Source organism: Ochotona curzoniae, unplaced genomic scaffold, assembly GCF_017591425.1.
Source record: "Ochotona curzoniae isolate NIBS_2020 unplaced genomic scaffold, NIBS_Ocur_1.0 contig_2754, whole genome shotgun sequence".
NCBI classification, from domain to species: Eukaryota; Metazoa; Chordata; class Mammalia; order Lagomorpha; family Ochotonidae; genus Ochotona; species Ochotona curzoniae.
Window position 1 is genome coordinate 20,683,591 of NW_024465582.1, and position 23,501 is coordinate 20,707,091.

General features: G+C 39.4%; 1 protein-coding gene across 3 annotated transcripts in view; it reads right to left on the reverse strand.

Annotated features, from left to right (window-relative positions):
- Nucleotides 1-1,986: 1,986 nt before the first annotated feature.
- Nucleotides 1,987-23,501, reverse strand: part of PAIP1 (poly(A) binding protein interacting protein 1) — a 33,905-nt gene continuing 12,390 nt past the window's right edge. For all 3 annotated transcript variants that reach the window (XM_040977513.1, XM_040977512.1, XM_040977514.1), the window contains 9 exons: nt 22,767-22,952; nt 18,641-18,753; nt 14,446-14,557; nt 11,778-11,903; nt 9,070-9,176; nt 8,441-8,558; nt 7,692-7,746; nt 4,005-4,098; nt 1,987-2,334 (listed from right to left, as the gene is read on the reverse strand). In XM_040977513.1, the coding sequence (XP_040833447.1) occupies nt 2,241-2,334; nt 4,005-4,098; nt 7,692-7,746; nt 8,441-8,558; nt 9,070-9,176; nt 11,778-11,903; nt 14,446-14,557; nt 18,641-18,753; nt 22,767-22,952 (1,005 nt within the window). In that variant the 3' untranslated portion in view covers nt 1,987-2,240. The remainder of the gene's footprint in view (nt 2,335-4,004; nt 4,099-7,691; nt 7,747-8,440; nt 8,559-9,069; nt 9,177-11,777; nt 11,904-14,445; nt 14,558-18,640; nt 18,754-22,766; nt 22,953-23,501) is intronic.

A 23,501-nucleotide genomic window follows, 5' to 3' on the forward strand; every position in this document is an offset into this window, starting at 1 on the left:
AGAGATAGCAAGGATTACACTCTTAAGTTCAGCTGGTGGAAATAGCAAGTTCAAAAAGCTCTGGGATCACAAAAAAGGCGAGGAGAGGGCAAGGGTGGGAGAGGAGAAAGCGTTGTCTGTGTTAAAGACTGCTGAGCAACTTGGTTATCTCCAGTAATACACAGGTAGGTTTGAGGCCATCTTTGAACAGCAGTCATCACACAAGCTGGGGGCCATAACATTTTTATAGCTGCTGCAGGACCTTAGAACAAAATATTTCCTGTTGACTTTGCAGCTGGCTCTGGCTGTCCTTCCAACCAAAATTGCAAAGCAGCTGTTTCATCCATTTAAGCCAAATTTCATTCATAAACAGGTTCTGACTGTTGTCAAATATTCTCTTGCAAGTGTCCTATCTTCCAGTCATCTGAGTTCAGCTTCCAGCCATGTGAGATGATTCCAGATGACTATGTATCTTCCAGGCTGCTTGAGCTATCACTGGCTCATAATTTTTCCATGTAAGGCCTCAGACAACATGCAGCAGGGAGAAATTATCCCACTGTGTCCTGTATGAATTCCTGAACCATAGAATCCATGAGACTAACAAAATGGTTGTTGCTGTAAGACACTAAGTTTGTGTGGCTTTTTAAGCAGCAGCAGTATCTGGAATGTATCTTGCTCCTCTTCATGGGTACTGTGAATATAGCATTGTTGAGCCAGTGAACAAATACAAGATGGTCATTCCTAAATAACTGCTAGGAGGCTTAAGGTATATACAGTGAGCATTCCCTGGTCCAAGGTACTACCTCTTCCAATACCTCCTTACCCCACAAATTTATATTATGTGGTATTTTCAGAAAACTGCACATTATGCTAAGGGCTATCATGCTAGAAGAACAATTTTGCAAAAAAAGTAATAGAATTCAACTTTCCCAAACCCAATATTCTATACATTCTCCTTTATAATAAGGAATCAAAGTTTTAATGTTTTTTAGTTACTGGTTCCTCTAGCAGATTAGTTACTGAATTGAATTCTTACTCAACAAACACTGAATGACCTATCTTCTGTTTTAGTATAGTTTGATTTTAAACCTCATGTCATATAAACAAGTTCAGTAATTTATTTAAAATGCCATAATGCCACCTCAAAAATTTAGAGGAAACAAAACTATTTAAGTTTTATTTCAAAATCTAATTTTAATTCAGACTGAACAAGCAAGCAGAAAAGTGAGAAAGCTAACTGTATTAGCAGACACAGATGTACCAAATGTAAAACAGTGGGTTATTAACCGAACTATTTACATGCATATTTACAAGCAATCCTTTTGTACAGAAGTTGCCTTTAGTTGGAAAAAGATTTGACAGTCAGTAAAAATATTAAATAGAGTTGAAGTGGTACCACATTCTAGTAAAGTGTATCAGAAAAGTGATCTTCAGTGTGTCTGAAAGTGAAAATTTGAATGATCAATATCTAGTAAAATTCTCTAGTACAAAAGTTAATGCAACCCATGCTACAAAGTGCAAGTGAGAAAACCATATAGATAAAGTGGAACAATGTTCCTGGCCTTAGGGTCAGGGAGTGAACATAAGTAGAAAAACAGAGCAATCCTGGAATTGCAATTAATCCTCGCTAGAGAGTCTTGGTTGCTGAGCTAGGAGTTCTCTAAGCTTTTTATTTATTATTTTTATATTTATTATTAATCTTTAAATGACAGTTTAAAAGCCCCCTTGGTATCCAACAGCATGTGCAGATGTAAATCAGTTGTCAAGGATATATTCCAAGATTTTGTGAAGATTTCCATGTTGTAGTTCATATTGGAAACTCAATTACTGATACACTAAATGTCAAACTTACTAGCTGTAAGACTTGTATCTTGAGGGGAAAAAAAAAAGAAGGTTGCTAGGTCGCTACATTTTTGCGATTATATGTATTTCCAAGGCTACGATTTTTTCTCAAGAAACTAGGTTTAATGTGTCTAACCAGCTAGCAAAATTTACTTCCAACATTTATTTCAAAATCAATTTTATTGCAGCCAAAACAGAATTAACTGTACATAATAATCTATTTTATATATATACACATTTTAAGTTATAGGGAATAAAGTTTATTTTGGCAGATAAGTGTTAAACAAAATTAAAGTTGCATACATTAGTAACGTAACTCAAGATCCTTAATTTGATATAACAAATTTTCTTGCTGTCCTGCATTCTGCTAAATCACCATACCTAAACTGTTTTATAAAACTGATACACTGAAATTTACTTTATTGCTTTCGCTTACGCTCTGATTCCAAACAAAACTTTTCATAAGCTTCTTCTATCTCTGGGTCCATCTCATCATCAATATCATCCAAGTATCTGCAAAAGAAGCAAAATGTCCCATGAGTTTACTGCTTTTCCATTTGGAAAATCTGAGATGCTAAGCAATGAAACCCAAAAACCCTGTAAACAACTTTCTTAGACTGATTAATTATGTAAGTGGCACTCCTCAATCAAGGGTATAATTTGACAAGTCAAATTCACACTGATTACAAGTCCCTATTATTTTAGGCTATAGCAATCTTAAAAGTTAAAAACTGGACATTCTAGGTAAATTTAAAAAGCTCATTAGAAATTCAATTTTAAGTTTACATTGGCACAAAAAACATTGAAACCTTTATGTGTGATTTTTTTTAAAAGTTACTGACAAATGTAATCATAGGGAAAACTTTCCACGGATTTCACAGTTCTGTGCTAACAAACTTTACTTTCATTTTCAACATAGTTTTTGAAGCTTCTATATATAAAGTTGGGGGTTGGCCAATAATAATGTAAATATATAAATTATCAAGAAGCAGTTACACTACCTAGAGACATATCTTCCTATTAGCCCAAACATTTTTATATAGTAGTCTGTTTTTATTTATTTATTTAAGATTTTTATTGGAAAGGCAGATTTACAGAGAGCACAGAAAGATTTTCAATCCACTGGTTTATTCCCCAAGTGGCCACAATGGCCAGAACTAAGCCAATCCAAAGCCAGGAGTTTCCTCCAAGTCTCCCGTGTGGGTACAGGGTCTCAAGGCTTTGAGCCATCCTCCACTACTTTCCCAGGCTGTAAGCACAGAGCTGGATGGGAAGTGGAACAGTTGGGACTCGAACTGGCACCACAGAGGTTGCTGGCACTTGCAGAGGGTGGTAGCCAGTTGAGCCATCATGCTGGGTAACCTGTTCCCTTTACTCTTGTTCCTGTAACAGCTCAAATCTGAGACTTTTTACCATGTGCCAGGAGGCTGTTGAGCATCTGAAGTTTTCTCATTAGGCTCTTAAGAAAACTTAATGAGGGCCCAGCGCGGTGGCGCAAGTGGTTAAAGGTCCTTGCCTTGCACGCCCGGGATCCCATATGGGCGCCGGTTCTAATCCCGGCAGCCCCGCTTCCCTTCCAGCTCCCTGCCTGTGGCCTGGGAAAGCAGCAGAGGACAGCCCAAAGCTTTGGGAACCTGCACCCACGTGGGAGACCCGGAAGAGGCTCCTGGCTTTGGATCGGCATAGTATCGGCCCGTTGTGCTCACTTGGGGAGTGAATCATTGGACGGAAGATCTTCCTCTCTGTCTCTCCTCTCTGTATATCCGCCTTTCCAATGAAAAAATAATAAAAATAAATCTTTAAAGAAAAAAAAAAAGAAAACTTAATGAGAAATACAGTGTTTTAAAGATGGATCAGCAGGTAGAGTAATTGCCCCAAATCTTAAAATATTGGAAGTTATTATTTTCACATCTAGGTATAACAGTAAAATATTCTTAAATGCATATTTATTTTTACAAATGGACAAAATATAAATAGTTTTTTTCTGGATCAACAAATATTCAGAATCACAGTATAACAATTTTCTGACAATTTGTATTATATAAACATACGTATAACATACTGTAACTTTCAAATCCAATGCCACTTTTTCAGTTTTCTTTTCTCTAGCCAAATCTCCATCCACAAATTCGCTATAGAAATTTCATCATGAAATCTAGTAACCTTTCAAAAAAGCAACTTACGGATCACCAGCCCCGGATAAATCTGTTCCATTTTCTTCATAATCTGGGAAAAAATCTTCTCGTTCAAGTAATTCTTGATATTTTTCTTGGTAATCTAGGAAACATTAGAGAAAAACTAAATGCTGAGGAGAAAAATATGAAACAACCTGATGCTCCTAAAATTTTTTTTAATATTACTTTCCATTTAAGTAGGTCCAATGTTTAAACAGCAGAAAAGTCAGAATTATAGAAATGGCTTTTAGAAAACTTATATTCGAATATGGCTTGCTTTTGTACTTCCACAAAGTATTTGGAAACATTAAAATAATGATATAACTACCCTTCTAACTGGGTTGAAAATCAGAGGCACTGTACCACACTAGGTCTAATCTAATACTGTGCTGCCCTCATTCTTCACTGTTCTCTTACACGCACAAGATTGGTTATAGGACTACTGGGGAAGAAAAGCCTTCCTAAGCTGTATTTCCTTCTAGAAAGGGCACCAATATCAAATACTCCTAGTTGCCAGCTCTCCATTACTATTGCATAGATGGTAAAGGAAGCTATCTGTAGTAGCTAACAGAAACCGGGCCATGTTTCCCAATCAAGTGAGGATTAACTGTCAAGGCCCTGAGCACAGAAATGATTCTATTCTACCCTTAGACACAGTAGGAAGGCAGCTACTTGGCAAATGATTTAGCTTTGCCAATCTTCCCTGAATTAGATACGCCTAAGCCAGACAGCTTCTATAGCTCTCTGCCAGCCAACTGTTTTGGGCAGTTACTGTGTACCTTTTAAAATCAGTGTTTTAAGAAGTCACTTGTACTAGTGTTGTCCTGTAACGATGGCACCCATATAGGCACCACTTTGAGTCCTGGCTGCTCCTCTTCTGACCTAGCCCCCTGCTAATGCCCCAGTAAAAGCAACAGAAGATGGTCCAAGTATTTGTGCCTCTTGGGAGACCTAGAAGAAGCTTCAGGCTCCTGGCTTCAGCCTGGTCCAGCCCTGGCCATTTGTGCCCATTTGTGTAATGAACCAGTGGATAAAAGATTCTTTGTGTCTCTTTTTTCTCACTGTAACTCTACGTTCCAAATAAAAACAGAAGCCACATCAAATTTTGACAGCATAATTACACTGGATATTTCAACATCTAATTTTGGCAATTTAGAGACAATCTTTTTTTAAAAATATTTATTTTATTGGAAAGGTAGATATACAGAGAGGAGGAGAGACAAAGAGAGAAATGTCTTCCGTCTGATGGTTCACTCCCCAAGAGACCACAAAGGCCGGTACTGCGTCGATTTGAAGCCAGGAGCTCTTCCAGGTCTCCCATGTGTGTGCAGGGTCCCAAGGTTTTGGGCCGTCCTCGACTGCTTTCCCAGGCCACAAGCAGGGACTAAAAGCCATCTACAATTGCTGCTCATGCGGCAAGGAAGATGACAAACAACACTGGTCTTAGGATATAAAAGGGATCTGGATTTGAAAACCACAAAATGGTCGGAAGGCAAGATCTTAGGCTCAGGTCAAACAGAAAGCTGGGATCCATGCTCCACCTCCCTCTTTCCTTGCAAATCTTTGACCCTTCAAAGACTGTTACCTTAAGTAAAAGGACACCCATGAAAAAAAATAAAACGGGAATCTTCTTAACTGGCAGAGATGGCCAGGAATCCTGGCTGCTTCTGTCTGAGTTTGCAATGGGGACAGAGCACTCAAGAAGGGGAATCTCCAGGAAATTTTTAATACTTGCCCTGGCACTTCAAATTTCTACTGCCCACATAAAGAGCCCCTTGACAAGAAAGTAATAACTTGTCAAGTCAGCAATATCCCTGTGGCTACTAGCAGAAGCAGACCCGCAACCATTCTGGATTCGCGGGCCTGAAGTCCAAGCCAGGGGGAGTTCTCAAGAAGACAGTTAAAATATGGAAGTATTCATACAAGGCTGTCGTCTAACTTAGCTTGCAAATGCTCTGGAGAGAGCACAAGTAACAAAGTGAACAAAGTGCTAGTTACATCCGGTAAAGGGTACATGGATATTTTTTGTACAGCTCTGTTTTTGTTACTTTTCTCTCATTGGAAAATGATTTAACTTTAAAAGTTTAAGGCAGACCATTAAAAATAAGCTTATAATAATGACATAAGAGACAACTCTTCTGAGATAATCTAACACAAAGATCTGGGATGAGAAAAAATGATCTGAAAGGGTCAAGATTATTTGAATAAAATGCAGAAATGAAATTCAGTTTGAGAAATGGGATTCCTATAAAAAAATAGTCACTGGAAATAGGATACACAGATTAGACAAAGAATCACAATGAAGTCAAAGCAATCTGAAACATCAGTGAAGAGGAAGAGTTGGCTTAGACACTGCATTTATGACAGCAAGGAAGGACAACTTCAGAGTGAAGTCTTGGCGTAGACAGAGATTAGCAGAAAAGAGCTCAGCAGAGACACAGGATTGTAGGGCAGTTACATGTTGCACAAAGAAAGAACTGTTCATGCCTGTTGCTAAGATAATAGCTTAGGGAAAAAATATTTTGACTCCATTATATCCTATATATAAAAATATAGCCAGGTGCGTAAAGGAGCTAAATATGAAAATAGCAAAAGTATCATTCTTATGAGAAAACTCAATTTGAAAGTGTTAAAGTTTTTCAGATCACAGAAAGCCAAAGCAGGAGTTATAAATTTTGTTTACATTAAAACAAAGCTGCTGTATGACGACACATTTAGGAATGCAAAGTGGAGGTGGAAAAGATAAACCGAAACCCTCAGCCAATTAGGAATCACTTTTTTCCAAGTTGTATAAAGAATTACAAATAAGACAAATTAGCTTAGCAGATACAGGGGCAAAGAGGATAAAACAGGTAATTCTTAAAGAAATCAAAAGGTCAACAGAAACCAGGAAAAGAAATTACCACATGCCAGGGAACTAACATGGCAGCAAGATGAAGAATACACTATCACACTAACAAAAACTAAGTTTAACAGAAAGAGCTGTCAAAGACAAGCAGCAGGAACTCTCACATACTGTTGCTGGGAATATAAGATGGCAAATTCATGCAGAAACCAATGCAGCAACATTTAGTGAAGGTGACAACATTCACAGCCTGTAACTTAATGCTACATTCTCTCCTTAAAGAAAACACCTTTGTTTTAGACATAGAAGATGGCCAATGACTGCTCTCCGGAGGAAGGTAATGGGAAAACTGGACAATAAAGCTGGTTGTAATTTGTACTAAGCAGGAAAAATTTCTCTTGCTGACCTTATAGTGTCGTTCATCACAATGAAAACAGTGTTTTAAACGCCTGTGTCTAGAAAAGGAAGCATGCAGATGTAATTAACTCTGAATCATCGGCTGGAAATCAACTCTCAGTTTTAACCCATTTTGGTAAATCGCTAACTATGGGAAACCAGGACCATCTTTTCCCTCCTTTCTAATCAGTAAGAGTACTACAAAAATGGGTGGTAACAATGGTGGTATTTCATTGAGAGTTCCTCCTATCTCCTACTGTAAAGTGCAGATCAACACTACACAGTCAGATTTTCATCTGAAATGGCACACATGGTCTCCAAACAATACAGGAGACAAATCTTTCTCATGTGGAATGATGTGACTCTGTGAAACAGAATTCTGTGGTGGTGCTGATGGGCTTTCTAGGATACACTATTTACCAAAATCTTGGGAGAAAATGATTGAGAAAACATACCTGGATCAGCTGCGGTGAAGGGAACACCATCGGATGTATAAAATGTTGGTTCATTCTAGGATGAATCAAAGTGATTATACACTTCTACTCATTATAGAATCTCTTAAAGTACATGGATTAATAAATCATAGCTAATATCACATATCTACTCCTGACAATGCAAGAATATGACAAAACAAACCAAACCTGAGACACAAAAGGACATTTCTTAGCAGCCATTTTCACTTTCCCAGAAAAGTCTATGGTTTCACATTTTTCCTCTATCATCTCAAGTCCTTGTGACTCTAATCTTGCTACTTATTGTCTGTGATATTTACTACCAATTGTTCTATTGTGCATTGTTTCAGGCTTGGTTAGCTTATTTTCAGGTATGATTTTCTTTCCATCTTCCATTTCTTTACTGATTCCCAAGACCAGGTTCTAGGGGCACTCTTCCACAGCCATTCACACTGGGTCATGTCAGCAGACTGAGGGCATCCCTGATTGTTTTTATGTTATTTTACTTTAATATTTAACACAATATGGACCAGTCTAAGATGCAGATCTCTGGTTCTAACAGCTTCCTGGCATCCTTTTCAGCCTCCCTTGTCGTTGATGGATCTTTTAGTCTGTCCCTTTCTCTCCCTAGAATTTAATTTGCTTCCATTTATGTGCTAGGTTGGAAGGTAGGTGATCCTAAGTCAAACAGGAATAACTGCATAAAACTTATTGAAATTCCAAAACAGAACCAACTATGACTACAAACATACCATGAAGTAGTTAGGATCATTCTCAGGTGTTGCTTCTCTGTAGGTTGAAGTTGCATGGACTCTACCCCAGTTACTCGACCGGAGCTCCACCAGCTTCAGGAGCATCTGCTTTACGTCTCTGCGACAAGAGCCGAAAATGAGCTAAAGTATACTCACTGTAAGTGTGGCAGGCTTTCAAATATCACAGATGCCTAAAACCTTATTCACTAAATTTAACAGATACTACCAATGCTTTTTCTGAACTTTTCCCATGACATAAATTCACTTCAAAACAAAATCAGGTCTTGAAATTTGCTCCATAACTGTGACTACATGGTTTTTAAAGATAGTGCCTATCCTTTCATTTTTCTCTTCTGTAATACTTCTGGTAGTACTTTACCGAAATATTTTTTGAAAGGCTGAAGTCTGCATCTTTATTTTTCACTAAATTCAAATCATTCCACAGGAAAAAATTCTAAATGAAATTGAACAAAAGTGGCTATTGAGCAGAAATCATAGGTAAAATATTATACCGTTAAAAAAATTTTATCAATCTGCAAGATATCAATTACAATTGTCAAGTACAGAATAGAAAACCACCGCCACACAGGAAGCAAGAGAAGGAGTACTGCCCACCCACACTGTCCCACCTGCTGCAGTTGGCATCGAGGACAACGTTTTCAATTCTCTGAATAATTTCTTCCATATCAGTCTTGGCTTTTTCCTTCCAGGCATCTTCCAAAACGGATCCTGTCAACTAAAATGTAGGCATTTGTAAAATACAGTATAGAAATTCTCAGAAGTAAAATATTAGAGGCAGTTCAATTATTCTTGTGGATTAATTCGATATGTCAGATATTCAACTCTCTGCTCATCATTTAGTCAGATGCCCAATTTTTTTTTGGCTACCTAAATTTTTAAACTAATATTTAACAGATTCAGTGATTTCTAGAATTACTTTTTTATTGATGAAGGGAAACTACAGTGGAACTCTAATCGTGGCTAATGTACACAACCTTTTAGCTTCATTTTCTCAAAAATTTTTGAAGGCATTTATATTCCCTAAATGACTAAGGCTGGCTATTACATTTTAATAATATTGTTTGAAATAAGCAGCAAGTTACAAAAATAGAAAAATCTAAACAAAAAAAGGAAAATCTGCTTCAAGAAGTTAAGGATATAAATAGACAATTCATAAAATTAGTAAATGGCCAATAAACATGAAGAAATGATTAAATTAGTGATCATAAAATGCAAATTTACACTCAGGATCTATGCCAAAACAAAACCCATAACTGATTAAATCCACATACTTCACCATTGGTACGATACACTCTGGTCTGACACTTGGGACTAGTGCACCTCGTTACTTATCACTATAAAAGTGTACAAGAGGGCCCAAGCGATAGCGTAATGGTTAAGGTCCTCACCTTGAACATGCCAGGATCCCATATGGACACCGGTTCTAATCCCGGCAGCTCCACTTCCAATCCAGCTCCCTGTTTGTGGCCTGGGAAAAGCTGTCAAGGATGGCCCAAAGCCTGGGAACCTGCACCCGCATGGGATACCTGGAAGGAAGTTCCTGGATCCTGGATTGGGATCGGCACAGCACCAGCCGTTGCGGCCACCTCTCAGTATATCTGCCTTTCCAATAAAATAAATATATCTTTAAAAAGTATACAAGATTCCTGATTCCTCAAATCTATCTTTTAGAATCTAACCTGAAGAAATATCTGCATTAGAAAGATTAAAGATTACTAGGGGATAGCACAATAGCTCAACTAGTTAATCCTCCACTTGCAAGCACTCATATGGGTATAGGTTCATGTTCTGACTGCTCCACTCTCCGTCCAGCTCTCTGCTTCTGGCCTGGGAAAGTAGCAGAGGGTGGACCAAAGCCTTAGGACCTTGTACCCATGTGGAAGACCTGGAGGAGGCTCCTGGCTCCTGATTGGCTCAGCTCCAGCCACTGCAGCCATTTGGTGAGTGAACCAGCAGATGGGAGATCTTTGTCTCAAAATCTGCCTTTGTAATAAAGAAAAAAAAAGGATGAAAGAGTAGTAGCATTGTAATTCAGTAGCAAAACTGCAAACATTCAAATGAAAAAATGACAAATTGCACACAATGGGGTACTAAAAAGTTACTCAACAAAGTGGTTATCTGTGTTCCATGGAAAGATTTAAGAAATTTTATCAAGTGACAAATAAAAAGGCCACAACTAAATAAGACCTTATAAATGGAGTTCACACTCAGACACAAGGAGGGAATCACGGGGAGTTTACAGAGGTTGATGGACGAAGGACTTTCACTTTCTCATTTCCAAATTTTGTTTCTTAGAGTATATGAGAGGACTTCAAAATGATAATGGAGAAATTAAAAGATGTCTAATTTATTGGTTTTTAAAAGATTTATTTTTATTGGAAAGGTCAGATATACAGAGAAGGAGAGACAGAGAGGAAGATCTTCATCTGATGGTTCACTCCCCAAGTGACCGCAACAGCCAGAGCTGAGCCAATCTGAAGCCAGGAGTAAGGAACTTCTTGTAGGTCTCCCAAGCGGGTGCAGGGTCCCAAGGCTTTGGGTCGTCTTCAGCTGCTTTCCCAAGCCACAGGCAGGGAGCTGGATGGGATGCAGGGCCACCGGGATCAGAACCGGTGACCATATGGGATCCTGGAGCATGCAAGGTGAGGACTTTAACGACTATGCTATCGTGCCAGGCCCTAATTTATTATTTTTTAAAATGGTTTATTTTTAAATTTATTTTATTTTTATTGGAAAGGCAGATATACAGAGAGGAGGAGAGACAGAGAGGAATATCTTCCATCTGTTGTTTCACTCCCCAAGTGACTGCAATGGCCAGTGCTGTGCTGATCCAAAGCCAGGAGCCAGGGACTTCCTCCAGGTCTCCCACATGGGTGCAGGGTCCTAGGGCTTTGGGCTGCCCTTGACTCCTTTCCCAGGCCACAGGCAGGGAGCTGGATGGGAAGCAGGGCTGCCAGGATTAGAACTGGCGCCCATATAGGATCCTGGGGCATTCAAGGCAAGGACTTTAGCCGCTAGGCCACTACTCCGGGCCCAAGATGTCTAATTTAGTATCAGAAGTCTCCAGATGTAGGTTTCAAAAGTTCAAGGAAAATGTGTACTATAGAAAAATTATGTGAAGATTTAAAAAAAAAACACACACTCATCTTTTAACAGTAGTTTCCCACTATTTTTTGAAGGACCCTTGCATATTTCTTTTGTTAAAAAACCAAGTTAAAACATCAGTATTTAACTTTAAAGTAGAAATCTAGTTATGTACTACAGTTTTCCTACAAATTATAAATTAAATGAATAAAAGATTTATTTAAATGCCTACCTTCAGTAATTTCACTGCACAGATTAAGTTATCATCCACAGGATTAGAAAAAAGCGCATTCAGCAACTCTCGAAGACCCACTTGAAGAATATCTGCTCTCATAACCTGTCCATTTGTTCCCTTGATCTTTTAGGACAAAAGAATACAAGTGATGATGTTAAAATATAATGCATATAATTAAATGCTAAGAAACTATTGGTAAAAGTAGTTACTTTAGGTCAACAAGAGACAAGTCACAGCAGCACATATTGGTACCTTCACCGAATCACAATTGCTTTATATGTAATTAACTCTAATAAAGCTACTCAGCTATAAGTAAAATCTTATTTTCATTTTTCACATACAATTGCCAGGGGAAAAAAAAATTTAAAGATTTTTATTGGAATGTTAGATATACAGAGAGGAGGAGAGACAGAGAGGAAGATCTTCTGTTCGATGATTCACTCTCCAAGTGGCTGCAACAGCTGGCCAGGAAAATTTCAGTTCATCTGATGTCACCATTTCAGAAAGCATTCTCTGACCATACAACACTGACACAGAGGTATCTTCCACCTGTTGGTTCATCCCCACCTGGAGCTAACTGTTGGGCTAGGCCAGGCCTGAAACCTGGAACTCAATCAAGGTCTCCCATGTGGGTGGCAGGGTTGCTAGCACTGAGCCACCTCCACTGCTTCCCAGGCACACCAGTGAGGAACTGGAGAACTACACCGCCTTTACGTTCTCACAGACATGGCTTATTACTTCCATATGGGAAATACTCAGAGGAGCATTCTTAGAATGATTTCATGAAAGGTACATAGTAGATCAGCACTCTTATTTTGACTTACATAGTCTGAAAAAGAATAAGATATGCATTTTATGGTGGAGTCTTTTGTCTTGATGTATACATTATGCTGTTTTTGACAAATTCTCGAAGTTTAAGAAGCTATAAACTGAGGGTTGTCATTTAGTACAGCCATTAAGTCAGTACTGGGGGGTGAGGAGGCTGCCATTGTGGAATAGCAATTTAAGCCTTCACCGGTGATACAGGGATCTCATATAAGCACTGGTTTGAGACCTGGTTGCTCCATTTCCAATCCAGCTCCCTGAAGGCCTGGGAAAGCAGAACCACCCCTACCCCCGCCACATGGGAGACTCAGAAGCAATTCTGGACACCTGGTTTTGGCCTGGCCTCAGAATTGCAACCATTTGGGGAGTGAACCAGTGGATGGAAGATGTGGTCTCTCCTCTCTGCAACCCTGCCTTTCAAAACTAAAAATTAACTGTGAAAGACCCTGCTGGGGTATTCACATCCCATGCCAGAATGCCTAGGCTGAGTCAGGCTCTCTAGCCTCCAATCCAACATCCTGCTAATGTGCCTCTTGGGATGCAGAAGGTGATGGCTCCAGGACTTGGGACCCAGCCACCCACACGGGACACGGGAGACCCAGACTAAATTCAGGCTTTTGGCTTTGGCCTGGCAAGTTCCAGCTGTTGCAGACATCTGGAGTGAATCCAGCAGGTGTCCTCTGTCGCTCAAATAAAACTGAAGTTGTCTTAAAGCATGTATTTTATAAAAAGTACATGATTCACTAAAAACCCAAGTAAACCCATTGCACACTAATGTTCAGGTATATTACGTAGACATATTTAGCTAAGGCTACACAAATGAATTTTGTGACATGTGTATTTATATGGACAAGTAAGGACTATTAGGGGCTGAGAATTAGAGATTCTTCTTTCATTTAGGAATAGCAAATCCAAGAGATTATACTTTAGTTATTTTTAATAATACAGTATATAGTTGAAAATTACAAACAGATGATTGTTTCTTTCAAATATTTATTAAAAAGCTGAGTTAGAGAGAGGGAGAGAGAGAGCAAAGATAATCCATCTTCCATTCACTCTAAATGGCTCCAAGAGCTGGGACTGCACAAGGCCAAAGCCAAAATTTTCATCTTGGTCTCCCATGGAGAGGCAGAGGCCAACTCTTCTTGGCCTATCTTTGCTGCTTTTCCAGGTGCTATAACAGGCAGATAGATGGGAAGTGAAACAGCTGGGATTTGAACCAGCATCCACGAGATGTTGGAGTAGCATTCAGCCACTTAACCTACTATACTACAACACTGGCTCCAAAATGTAGATTTGAAATGTATAATGTTCTTATCACAAAAGAAATTCTACCTGTCAACTTAAAAAAAAAAAAAAAAGAAAGAAAAAGTTAAGCAATTAAAGGTGAGGGGCCAATGCTGTGGCACAGCACTTTAAACCATTGCTTGCAACATCAGCATCCTATACAGGTGCAGTTTCAAGTTCCAGCTGCTCCACTTTGAAGCCAGCTCTCTGATAAAGTACTTGGACCCCTTGCCACTTATGTGCAGAAACCAGGATGAAGTTCCTGGGTCCTAATTTTGGCCTGACATAGGCCCAGCAGTTGGGGCAATTTAGAGAGTGAATCAGCAGAGGCAAATCTCTTGCAAAATAAGTAAATCTTAAAAACAAAAAAAGGCGGGGGGCCCTAGGTGAAATCGCAGCGAAGAGTCGGAAACCTCTGGCCTCTGCATGTACAAGCTCAGGGCAAAATGCCATAGAACTTCTATTAAAGTACTGATTGTGAGGAGGTGCTGAGCCATTTTCTTTTTTTCCCACTCCCCTTTTTGTTAAAGTTAAAAAAAACCAGCATTCTCACCTCCAGGTTAAGGAAGAGTTCTCCGAGGAAGAGGACAAATGCATGAAACCGTTTCCGAGTCACTTCATCCCCTTTCGCAGCTTGATCTTTCACTTCATACTCAGTCCGACACCTAATAAAGACAACTTTTGTGATCTTACATTGCTTTGTTTTTCTTAAAAAGCTAAACAATACGGCCATTTGTTGGTTTGGCTGTCCACAGCAACAGACAGTAACCACAACGTCCCACTGCCCTGACCCTCTATTTCCAAAGGAAAGAGCTCTCAGTCCAAAGCTGTGCTCATTAACCTTTCCCAAGAAGGCGCTCTGTTTTAAGAAGCTGATAGGAATACTTAGTTCATCTTACATTGTAACTTACAGCTTGTGAATATTTTTTACCTTTTTGGATGTTAAGAACTTTGCAAGATCTTTAAAAATATATAGAAATGCATGGGCTCCAACAACGTTGAAAAGAAAATGAATTTTTAAGTCCACCATTCTTATAATTTCTATTATATCAGAAAAGCATTACAGTGAAGAAAATCTCCCAATTGGAACCACAACACAGAAAGCTGCTAAGTTGGTTTCACTTCCTCAGCATCTGAATGCGTCAACTGATTTCCGCCCCTCCTCTTATTTTCCTCTGAATTGGCCCAATGCCTCAGAGAAAAATCCCAGAGCTCATGATCAGGGCTGCACAAGATACCTAAACTAACCACAGTAGGTTTCCACTGTTGGTCAAAAGCAAATTAGTATCAGCATCTATTATACTGAGATGGATTTATAAAAACTTATAATTTGGGTTTTAAGTACTATTTAATTTTATTGGTAATGTGATGAGAAAATGCTACAAAATTCATTTGTTCTCTAAAGCTTTTTTTTTTTTTTAACAGTTCTTAAAGACAAAGAGGAGAGCTTATGGAGCATGCATGGATTTCAAATTGCCTGTTAAGTGTTATTTAAAACAAAAAACAAAAAAACAGGGCTCAGCAGCTAATGTTCTTGCTATTTGGGCACCGGTTCTAATAATCCCTGTTGCCCCACTTCCCATCATCTCCCCGTATGTAGCCTGAGAAAGCAGTGAGGATGGTCAAAAGCCTTGGGACTCTGCACCCACCCACGTGGGAGAACTTCAAGAAGCTCCTGGCTCCTGGCTTTGGATTGGCTCAGTTCCGACTGTTATGGCTACTTGGGGAGTGAATCAGCAGATGGAAAATCTTCCCCTCTGTCTCTTCTCCTCTCTGTGTATCTGACTTTTCAAAAATAAATAAATCTTTAAAAAATAAATTCTTGCCCAATAATTTATCCTGGGAAAGTTTGGGAGCCAACAATAACCCCAGCATAGCTTCCTGTGCCTGCATACCAGCTCCAATGTTAGCAGCTCTACTTACTGAGCACTACCTTCTGTTTGTGTTTTAGGCACTTGTTGCTTTCTCATTAACTCCTCATCAGGAAAACAGCAGGAAGCAGATATTTGTAAATGGTACACTGTGGTTAATAATGAAAAAGAGCAGTTAATTAATGCCAACTCAGCCATATTCTCACCTTGTTGGCTGCTTTCCTGTTAAAATGCTGGAACTTCAAGTTTTTAAGAAACTTGTTTTTTTCCATAAATGCTATGAATACAAGGGTACTTGAAAAAGTTCATGGAAAATTAAAGTTTAATCTTAACCATGTGTATGAGCAGTCTTCAAAAAAAGTGTGTAGAAGGCCCATTACGATGGCTCAATGGCTAATCTTCACCTTGCTTACAATGTGATCCCATATGGGTGCCCGTTTGTGTCCTGACTGCTCTACATCCCTTCCAGCTGCCTGCTGGTGACCTGGGAAAGCAATGGAGGATGGCCCAAAGCTTTGGGACCTTGCACCTGCCCAAGAGACCTGCAAGAAGCTCCTGGCCCCTGGCTTCAAATCAGCTCAGCTCCAGCCACTGCGGCCATTTGGGGAATGAACCAACAGATGGAAGATCTTTCTGTCTCTCTGTAAACCTGATCTGCCTTTCCAATAAAAAATAATTAAAAAAGAAAAGTCTGTAGAGGGGCAGGTGTTGTGATATGATGGGTAAAGCCAGTAGGCATCCCTTTTGGGTGCCGGCTTGAAACCCACGGCTGCTCCATTTCCATTCCAGTCCCTGGGTAACGGCCTGAGAGAAGCAGCTGAAGTATTTGTCCTTTGCCCCCCACATGGGAGACTTGAATGAAGTGCCTGGCTTTGGCCTCGCCCAGCCCTGGCCTTTGTAGCCATCTGGGAAATGAAACAGTGAGTGAATGAAGAGCTCGGCCTATCCCTCTATGTGTGTAACACTGACTTTCAAAATAAATCTAAAAAAAAAAAAAAAAATTCATGGAAATCTAGACTTAAAAAAAAATACTATATGGATTTCAAGTTTATTTTGATGCAAAAATATCATTTAGCCCATTTTCCAAAAACTTTGAGATACCTTCACATTGGTTTTTATGAGACAGTAATTACATACCTGCAAAAGTAAATCCCTACCCCTCTATATGGCTACAACCTGTGTGAAGACCCTAACCCTTTTGAAGCTAAAAGCCTTTAAAGTTTAAAACAGAAAAGTCTAAAAAACAAAGTCATCCCTAACACTACTTTAGCCATAGCTAAGTGCTTAAAAGATAACTTCCATTGTCTTTTTTTCAATTTCAAAGAGGCAGAATGATGTGTTTACTTGTTATAACATGACCATTTTTCTACATTAACATTCTTAACAGCATTAGAGTGCCACAGAAGCTTACACTGGGAGAATGAGAAAAGCTATTCTCAACCCCGGCTACACAGCAGCATCACTTAGAGGGTCTCAGGAAACCATCCCCAGGCTTCCCTATGATCCAATTACACCCGAATTTCCAGGGACTGGACCAGATGTGAGTCCTATTTTAAATATCTGAATAAGCAGAAGGCATCACCAGGGTAAGTAGTGGTAAACAGAGTTAAGGGAGCATTTCAGGCATCCTATCTCCTAGAAAGTCATTCTTTCCTATCTTTCAGGAGCTGTAGTGTGTGTTATAATTATACATCAGGTTTGCTATTTATGTTTTTCCAAACTGTATCTATTCAGAGCCATTCCAAGGATTTCCATAAGACAGGAGTCTTACTCCTAAGAGGCCCCTTTTTCATGTAAAGCAAAAGAGCTCATTGTCATGTGTTATAAATTTCTTTTATTTCACTTCATATAACTTACACCTTCCTCTCCTAAGTTATAATCTTTAGTTACATAAATTCATTTCTCCGAGTTTGGGACCTCTTGGTATCTTATCTTCCTTCAGGGGATTTTACCTAAGAAAAATTTTTGTTTAATTTTCAACTTCCTTCTTAACATCTGCTGCTTCAGTTTAGGGGTCTGCCATGTTTGGAATTTATTCTGGTATAAGCACTGGGACAGAAACACTTGTTTGTTCCCGTAAAGTGGCTATCCAGTTGTGCTATCACACTTATCTTTTGCATGTGTGTTTCAAGTACCATACGCATCAAAAGCTTCATTTTTAAGTGTCTTCATTTATAATCTTAATTCTATTCCACTAGTTTAACCATACAACGGATCACAAGTAAGGAAAATATCCTTAAGAAAAGTAATAGAGAAACTTTCAAAATTGAAAATAACTTTTTTGCCTAAATTAGATTATAACCATCATCTCTCAAATATCTATCAAATAAAGAAGGTCCTGGGATTTCACTCATTGTAAAGTTCATTGGTAAAAACAAGTCCAGCGGAGACACTTTCATGAAAAACCAAAAACAAAAACACCCTCCCAAAAAAAGATTAGTTATTTCTAATATTAGAGTTTCTGTATAGCAATTATGACAAATTATGATAAAAGGAACAGAATGAGTGATAAGTGGAATATAAAGTCCAGAATCAAACTGCAAATATAAAAATGCAACATGATAAAATGTAGTTCAAACCACTAAGAATAAATTCACTTTTATTCTTACCTAAATCAGATCCTCAGAAATATTAAGTGACCATTTTTAAGATCTTAAAAAATGAAAGACTCTTCTAATCACAAAACCAAATGTAGAGACTATTAAGTAAAAAATATTGACAAATCTAACTTAAAAATTTTAGGACTGTGCAAATAAAAATGATGTACTCTATTTTCCCTTATAACTTTCTGTAACAGATAGTCTTTAAGAAAAAGGAATGGTCAAATTCTAGTACGTTTAGGAATAGATTTCCTTTAATTTTCATATTCACACTGACCTTTGAAGTAGCAATTGACGAAAGTTGCCACTCTGTGGGCTAATTGTCAGATGATGGGACAAGTAATTACACAGGCGAGCTCCCATGTAAGAGAAATTGGGGATAGACGTAGCCTTGTGGAAAGAAAAGTTTTGTATGACACAGATATCATTAATGCAAACACTTAGCAACGTTCTAAAGAAAAACATTCTGGCTTACAAAACTGATCATGTTGTACAGAGAAATGTACAAGTCTAATTAATAAGCATAAGAAAATGTATGCCCACTTTCCCTCCCAACATTTGTACTTTCTCACTTTCAATTTTGAGCTAAAATGATTTTAATCTCTATACTCCATGAGATTTTTCAGTTTAGATGTTCCTAACTAGATCTCCAATATGGAAAATGAGTTTTTAGCTTTCACCCTGCTTAACCTACCCCACTGTATTATTTCCAACCTCTTCCATCTCATAATATTATTTTACTGTGATTTTTTTCAGTTGTATTTCCATTTGCAACCAAATATTACATTATTTCCCTTTTCTGTATAACTATGCAACTTCAAAACTTATTTTTCCTCCTTTGCTTTTACATGCTTCTGATTTATTCTTAAACTCACCAGGTTGTTAATTTCTTCCTAGTGCATTCAAACACAGCATATGTCATCATCTTACCTTGCCTGGCGCCTCTGACCTATGCCAGCGGAACTGGCTGCTTTAGACCTTCTGTGAGGGTTGCTATCGTCTTGGAATCTCTCACCATAATCTACATGGTTCACTTGGCCTCTCCTGTAGAAATTTCATTTCCCTGGTTCCCATGCTTTTGCCTGTGGTTCAAGTCCCCTTGCTAGTAATACAATTCCTTTGCTAATTTCCCAAGAAGTTCTGAGTAGTCATTTAATGCAGAAACAATCCCCAAGACTCTCAGATTCTCTACCAATTTTTTTCACCTCATTCCAGCCCTGCTCTACAGAGGCAATTCTCTGCTCTTGCTGCAGCCAATATGGGGTCTGCCAAGACAGTTAGCACTCAGCCACTTGTGTTCCAGTCTGCAAAATGAAAGCTCTCCTTCCTTCCTTCCTTCCTTCCTCATGCACCTCTAATCCCAAAACTGTCATTGTCAGTGGGCCTGGGGGGAGGAAACAAAGTTGAAGGTGTCCAGATTAACCCATCATCTGTTAAAGCTAGGAATAATCATCTGTTAGTTGCTAGGAATAAATTTCCATTTTATTTACCTTAATGAAGTCTAAAAGCTATCAGTGAATCTGTATCTGGTCAATGTATTATTGACTAAAGGATGTTAAACCTTAAACAATACAGATGGCATCCTGAAGAACTGGCTAAGAAAAACCATAGAACTGTATTATCAGGTTAAAAACCCAACCCTAATTAAGATTATTAAAAAGATAAATAAATGAAAACCCAACTCTAAAGAACAATAATCATGCAGGCTGTTAAACAGTTGAAACTAAATAGAGAAACAAGAAAAAAAAAGTATATTCCTCCACTTATTTCTTAAATCCAATTAAAAAATATAAGAAATCAGAGTAGAACAGTTCTATCTTTGGAAAATCTCAAGCACTTCCTAAAATCTGAAGAGTTGGCTAGATAAGCCTGAGGTTCAACAGTGTAGAGCAACCTAGAAAAGTGTCCAAAAGACACTTGCTATTGTACTCATCTATTCATATATTCTATTCTTTAAAAAGTTATTTATTTGAAAGAGTTGCATAGAGAAAGGGGGAAAGATAGCAAAGAGCCAGCTGGTTTACCCCACAGAAGGCCTCAATGCGCAGGCCCGCACAGGCCAAAGTCAGGAGCTTCAGCTGTGCTACCTGCATGAACAGCAGTGACCAAGTACTGACTTAGCTCATCTTCCACTGCCTTCCTAAGTTATTAGCAGAAAGCTGGGTTGGAAGTAGAGGAGCCAAGGGCTCGAACCGGTACCCAAAAGGGACACTGGCACCACAGGTGGCAGCTTTGCCTACTGCGCTACAATGCCAACCCCTATTCATATTCCAAATTTGAATTACTCTTTTAGTAATGATTTAAAGGACAATAAAGTTGGCGGCTAGCGCTTTAGCATAGAAAGTTGAGCCATTGCCTGCAGTGCCAGCACTACCCATGAGGGTGTCAGTTTGAGCCATGGCTGCTCTGCTCACCATTCACCTTCTTGCTACTACGCCTGAGAAAGCAGGGGAGGATGGCGCAAGTGGCCTGGCCTCTGCACCCACATGGGAAAACTGGAACAAACTCCTGGCTTCACCCTAGCCCCTTCAGGCTGCTGCAGCTATCTGGGGAGTGAAGCAATGAATGAAAAGCCTGTCTCTTCCTCTCTCACCCAACTCTTTCAAATAAGATAAATCTTAAAAACAAAAACCCCAGGGGCTGCTGCAGTGACACAGCAAGCTAATCCTCCACCTGTGGCACCAGCATCTCACATGGGCTCTGGTTTGCTCCAGCTGATCCACTTCAGGTCCAGGTCCCTGTCTGTGGCCTGGGAAAACCGTGAAGGATGGCTCCAGTCTATCACTGAACCCACGCGGGAGACCCAGGGGAGCTCCTGGCTTTAGATCAGCTGAGCTCTGGCTTCTGCAGCCATGTGGGGAGTGAGCCAGCAAATGGAGGGCCTCTCTCCGCTGACTTTGCATTTCAAATAAAAATGAATTTTTTTAAAAAAAAAAAAAACTTTTTGTTCCTCTCCTACTTTAAGTTTGCCTTCCAAATAAAAATAAGCCTTCAAAAAAAAAAAAAAAAACTGTCTTGGGCACAGGCAGCTAGCCCAACATTGTCAGCCACCTGCCCTAGTGGAGTGCTTGAGGGTGACCCCCAGCTGCAGTTCCTGATTCCAGCATCCTGCCAAAGCAGATTGGGGAAAGGCAGTGGCAACAGCTCCGGCGGCACCAGGCACCTAAGCAGGAGACCCAGCTAGCTTTCCTGGTTCCTGGCCTTGGTCCCAGTCCAGCCCTAGCCACTGTGGAAATTTTGGGGAATTCCAACTTTCTCTGTCTCTTTGCTTCTCAAAACTTTTTCCTCAAAAAGTCCGTCTTAGGGCACAGCATGGTGGCCTAGCAGCTGAAGTCCTTGCCTTGTACGTGCCAGGATCCCATATGTGCACCGATTCTAATCCCGGCTGCTCCACTTTCCATTCTTCTCTCTACTTTGGCTTGGGAAAGCACTCGAGGATAGTCCAAAACCTCAGGATCTTGCACCCTTGTGGGAGACCCGGAAGAGGCTCCGGGCTCCTGGCTTCAGATCAGCTTAGCTCTGGCCTTTGCAACTGTTCAGGGGGTAAATCAACGGACAGAAACTCTTCCTCTGTGTTTCCCTTCCTCTATGTATATCTGACTTTGCAACAACAACAACAAAAGGTCTGTCTTAAGATGCCAGTGTTGTATATTATGTTTTTCAATGCTTAATATGCTGGGATCAAAACCAAAAGTGTGAAAAACTGCTATTAAACTTCAAAGGCATTAAAATATAAAATCATAAATTTGGGGGCCAGACACCATAGCATAGCAGGCTAAGCCTCTGGTTTTGGTTCTGGCATGTACTCCAACCATTGTGGCCATCTGGGGAGTGAACCAGTGGATGCAAACTCTATCCTTCTCTATAGCTCTTCCTTTCCAATGAAAAATAAATTAAAAAAAAATAAAAACAAATACCCCTTTCATCCTAAATGAAATAAAAAAATGTGAAGATTTAAGATACGATATTTTGTAGTATGACTTTTTTTTGTTGCAATACTTTTTAAAAGATTCATTTATGATGGAAAAAGTTTGCTGCTTTTTGTTTTCTCAACCACTACAATGTCACATAATTTAAGGCAGGAAGACAAAATTGCAACCTTTCCTGTATATTGTTCATTTCAGGTCCTACAAAACAGAGAGAAGGGGAAAAGTGATGAGACAGTCTTCGTTATAACACCTCAGATTTCCTTCTGTACTTTACTGCCCGCGTAGGGCCATGGTTCACAGATAAATGTGCTGTCTAGCCCAGCTCTAGCTTCAATCCTTCACTACAGCAATCTAATACAAAGCAGACCTAAAAGTATGAGCCAGAAAGAGTTATTAATGATGGAGACAGATGAAGATGAGGTCTCCCAAGGACTAACCACTATACAGAGAGTGTGAGACTCTCAGCCAACCTACCTGTTGATAGATGAGTTCGACAAGTTCTTGCAAAGCATCATCTGTTGTGACCCAACCATTCAGGGTCTCTGCAAACTGTTCAATTTCAGTTTCAAAACTGCCAGGCTGTTCTGTGAGATGATTCAAAAAGTCCTGAACATATTCTGATAGAGTGGGATATTCCTCACACCCATCCTCATAGGATTCCTATAGATTAAAAAAAAAAAGTTATTCCATGCATTTGGTCAAAAGCAGCAGCCCAACGTAAATTCTCAACTGGCATTTCTAGTACAGTTTTATGCTAAAGCTCAGCAATGTTCTTAACAGAATGAGGTACACTGAAGTATCTTTCTTCTTTGCATAACAATTTGATGTATTTTAACAACTCCAGTTATCTGGATGGAATGGTCTCTTCTCACTAATAATTTACAAGATTAAAGTAAAAGTTAAAATTCATTTCAACACAATACTAATGTCAACATTAAGAATATTACTGGGGCCCAGTGCGGTAGCTGAGCGACTAAAGTCCTCGCCTTGCATGCACCAGGATCCCATGAGTGCTAGTTCATATTCCAGCTGCTCTACTTCCCATCCAGCTCCGTGCTTGTGGCCTGATAAAGCTGTCGAGGACAGCCCAATGCCTTGGCACACTGCACCTGCATGGCAGACCTGGAAGAAGCTCCTGGCTTCAGATAGACTTAGCTCTAGCCGCTACAGCTACTTCGGGAGTGAACCAGTGGATGGAAAATTTTTTTT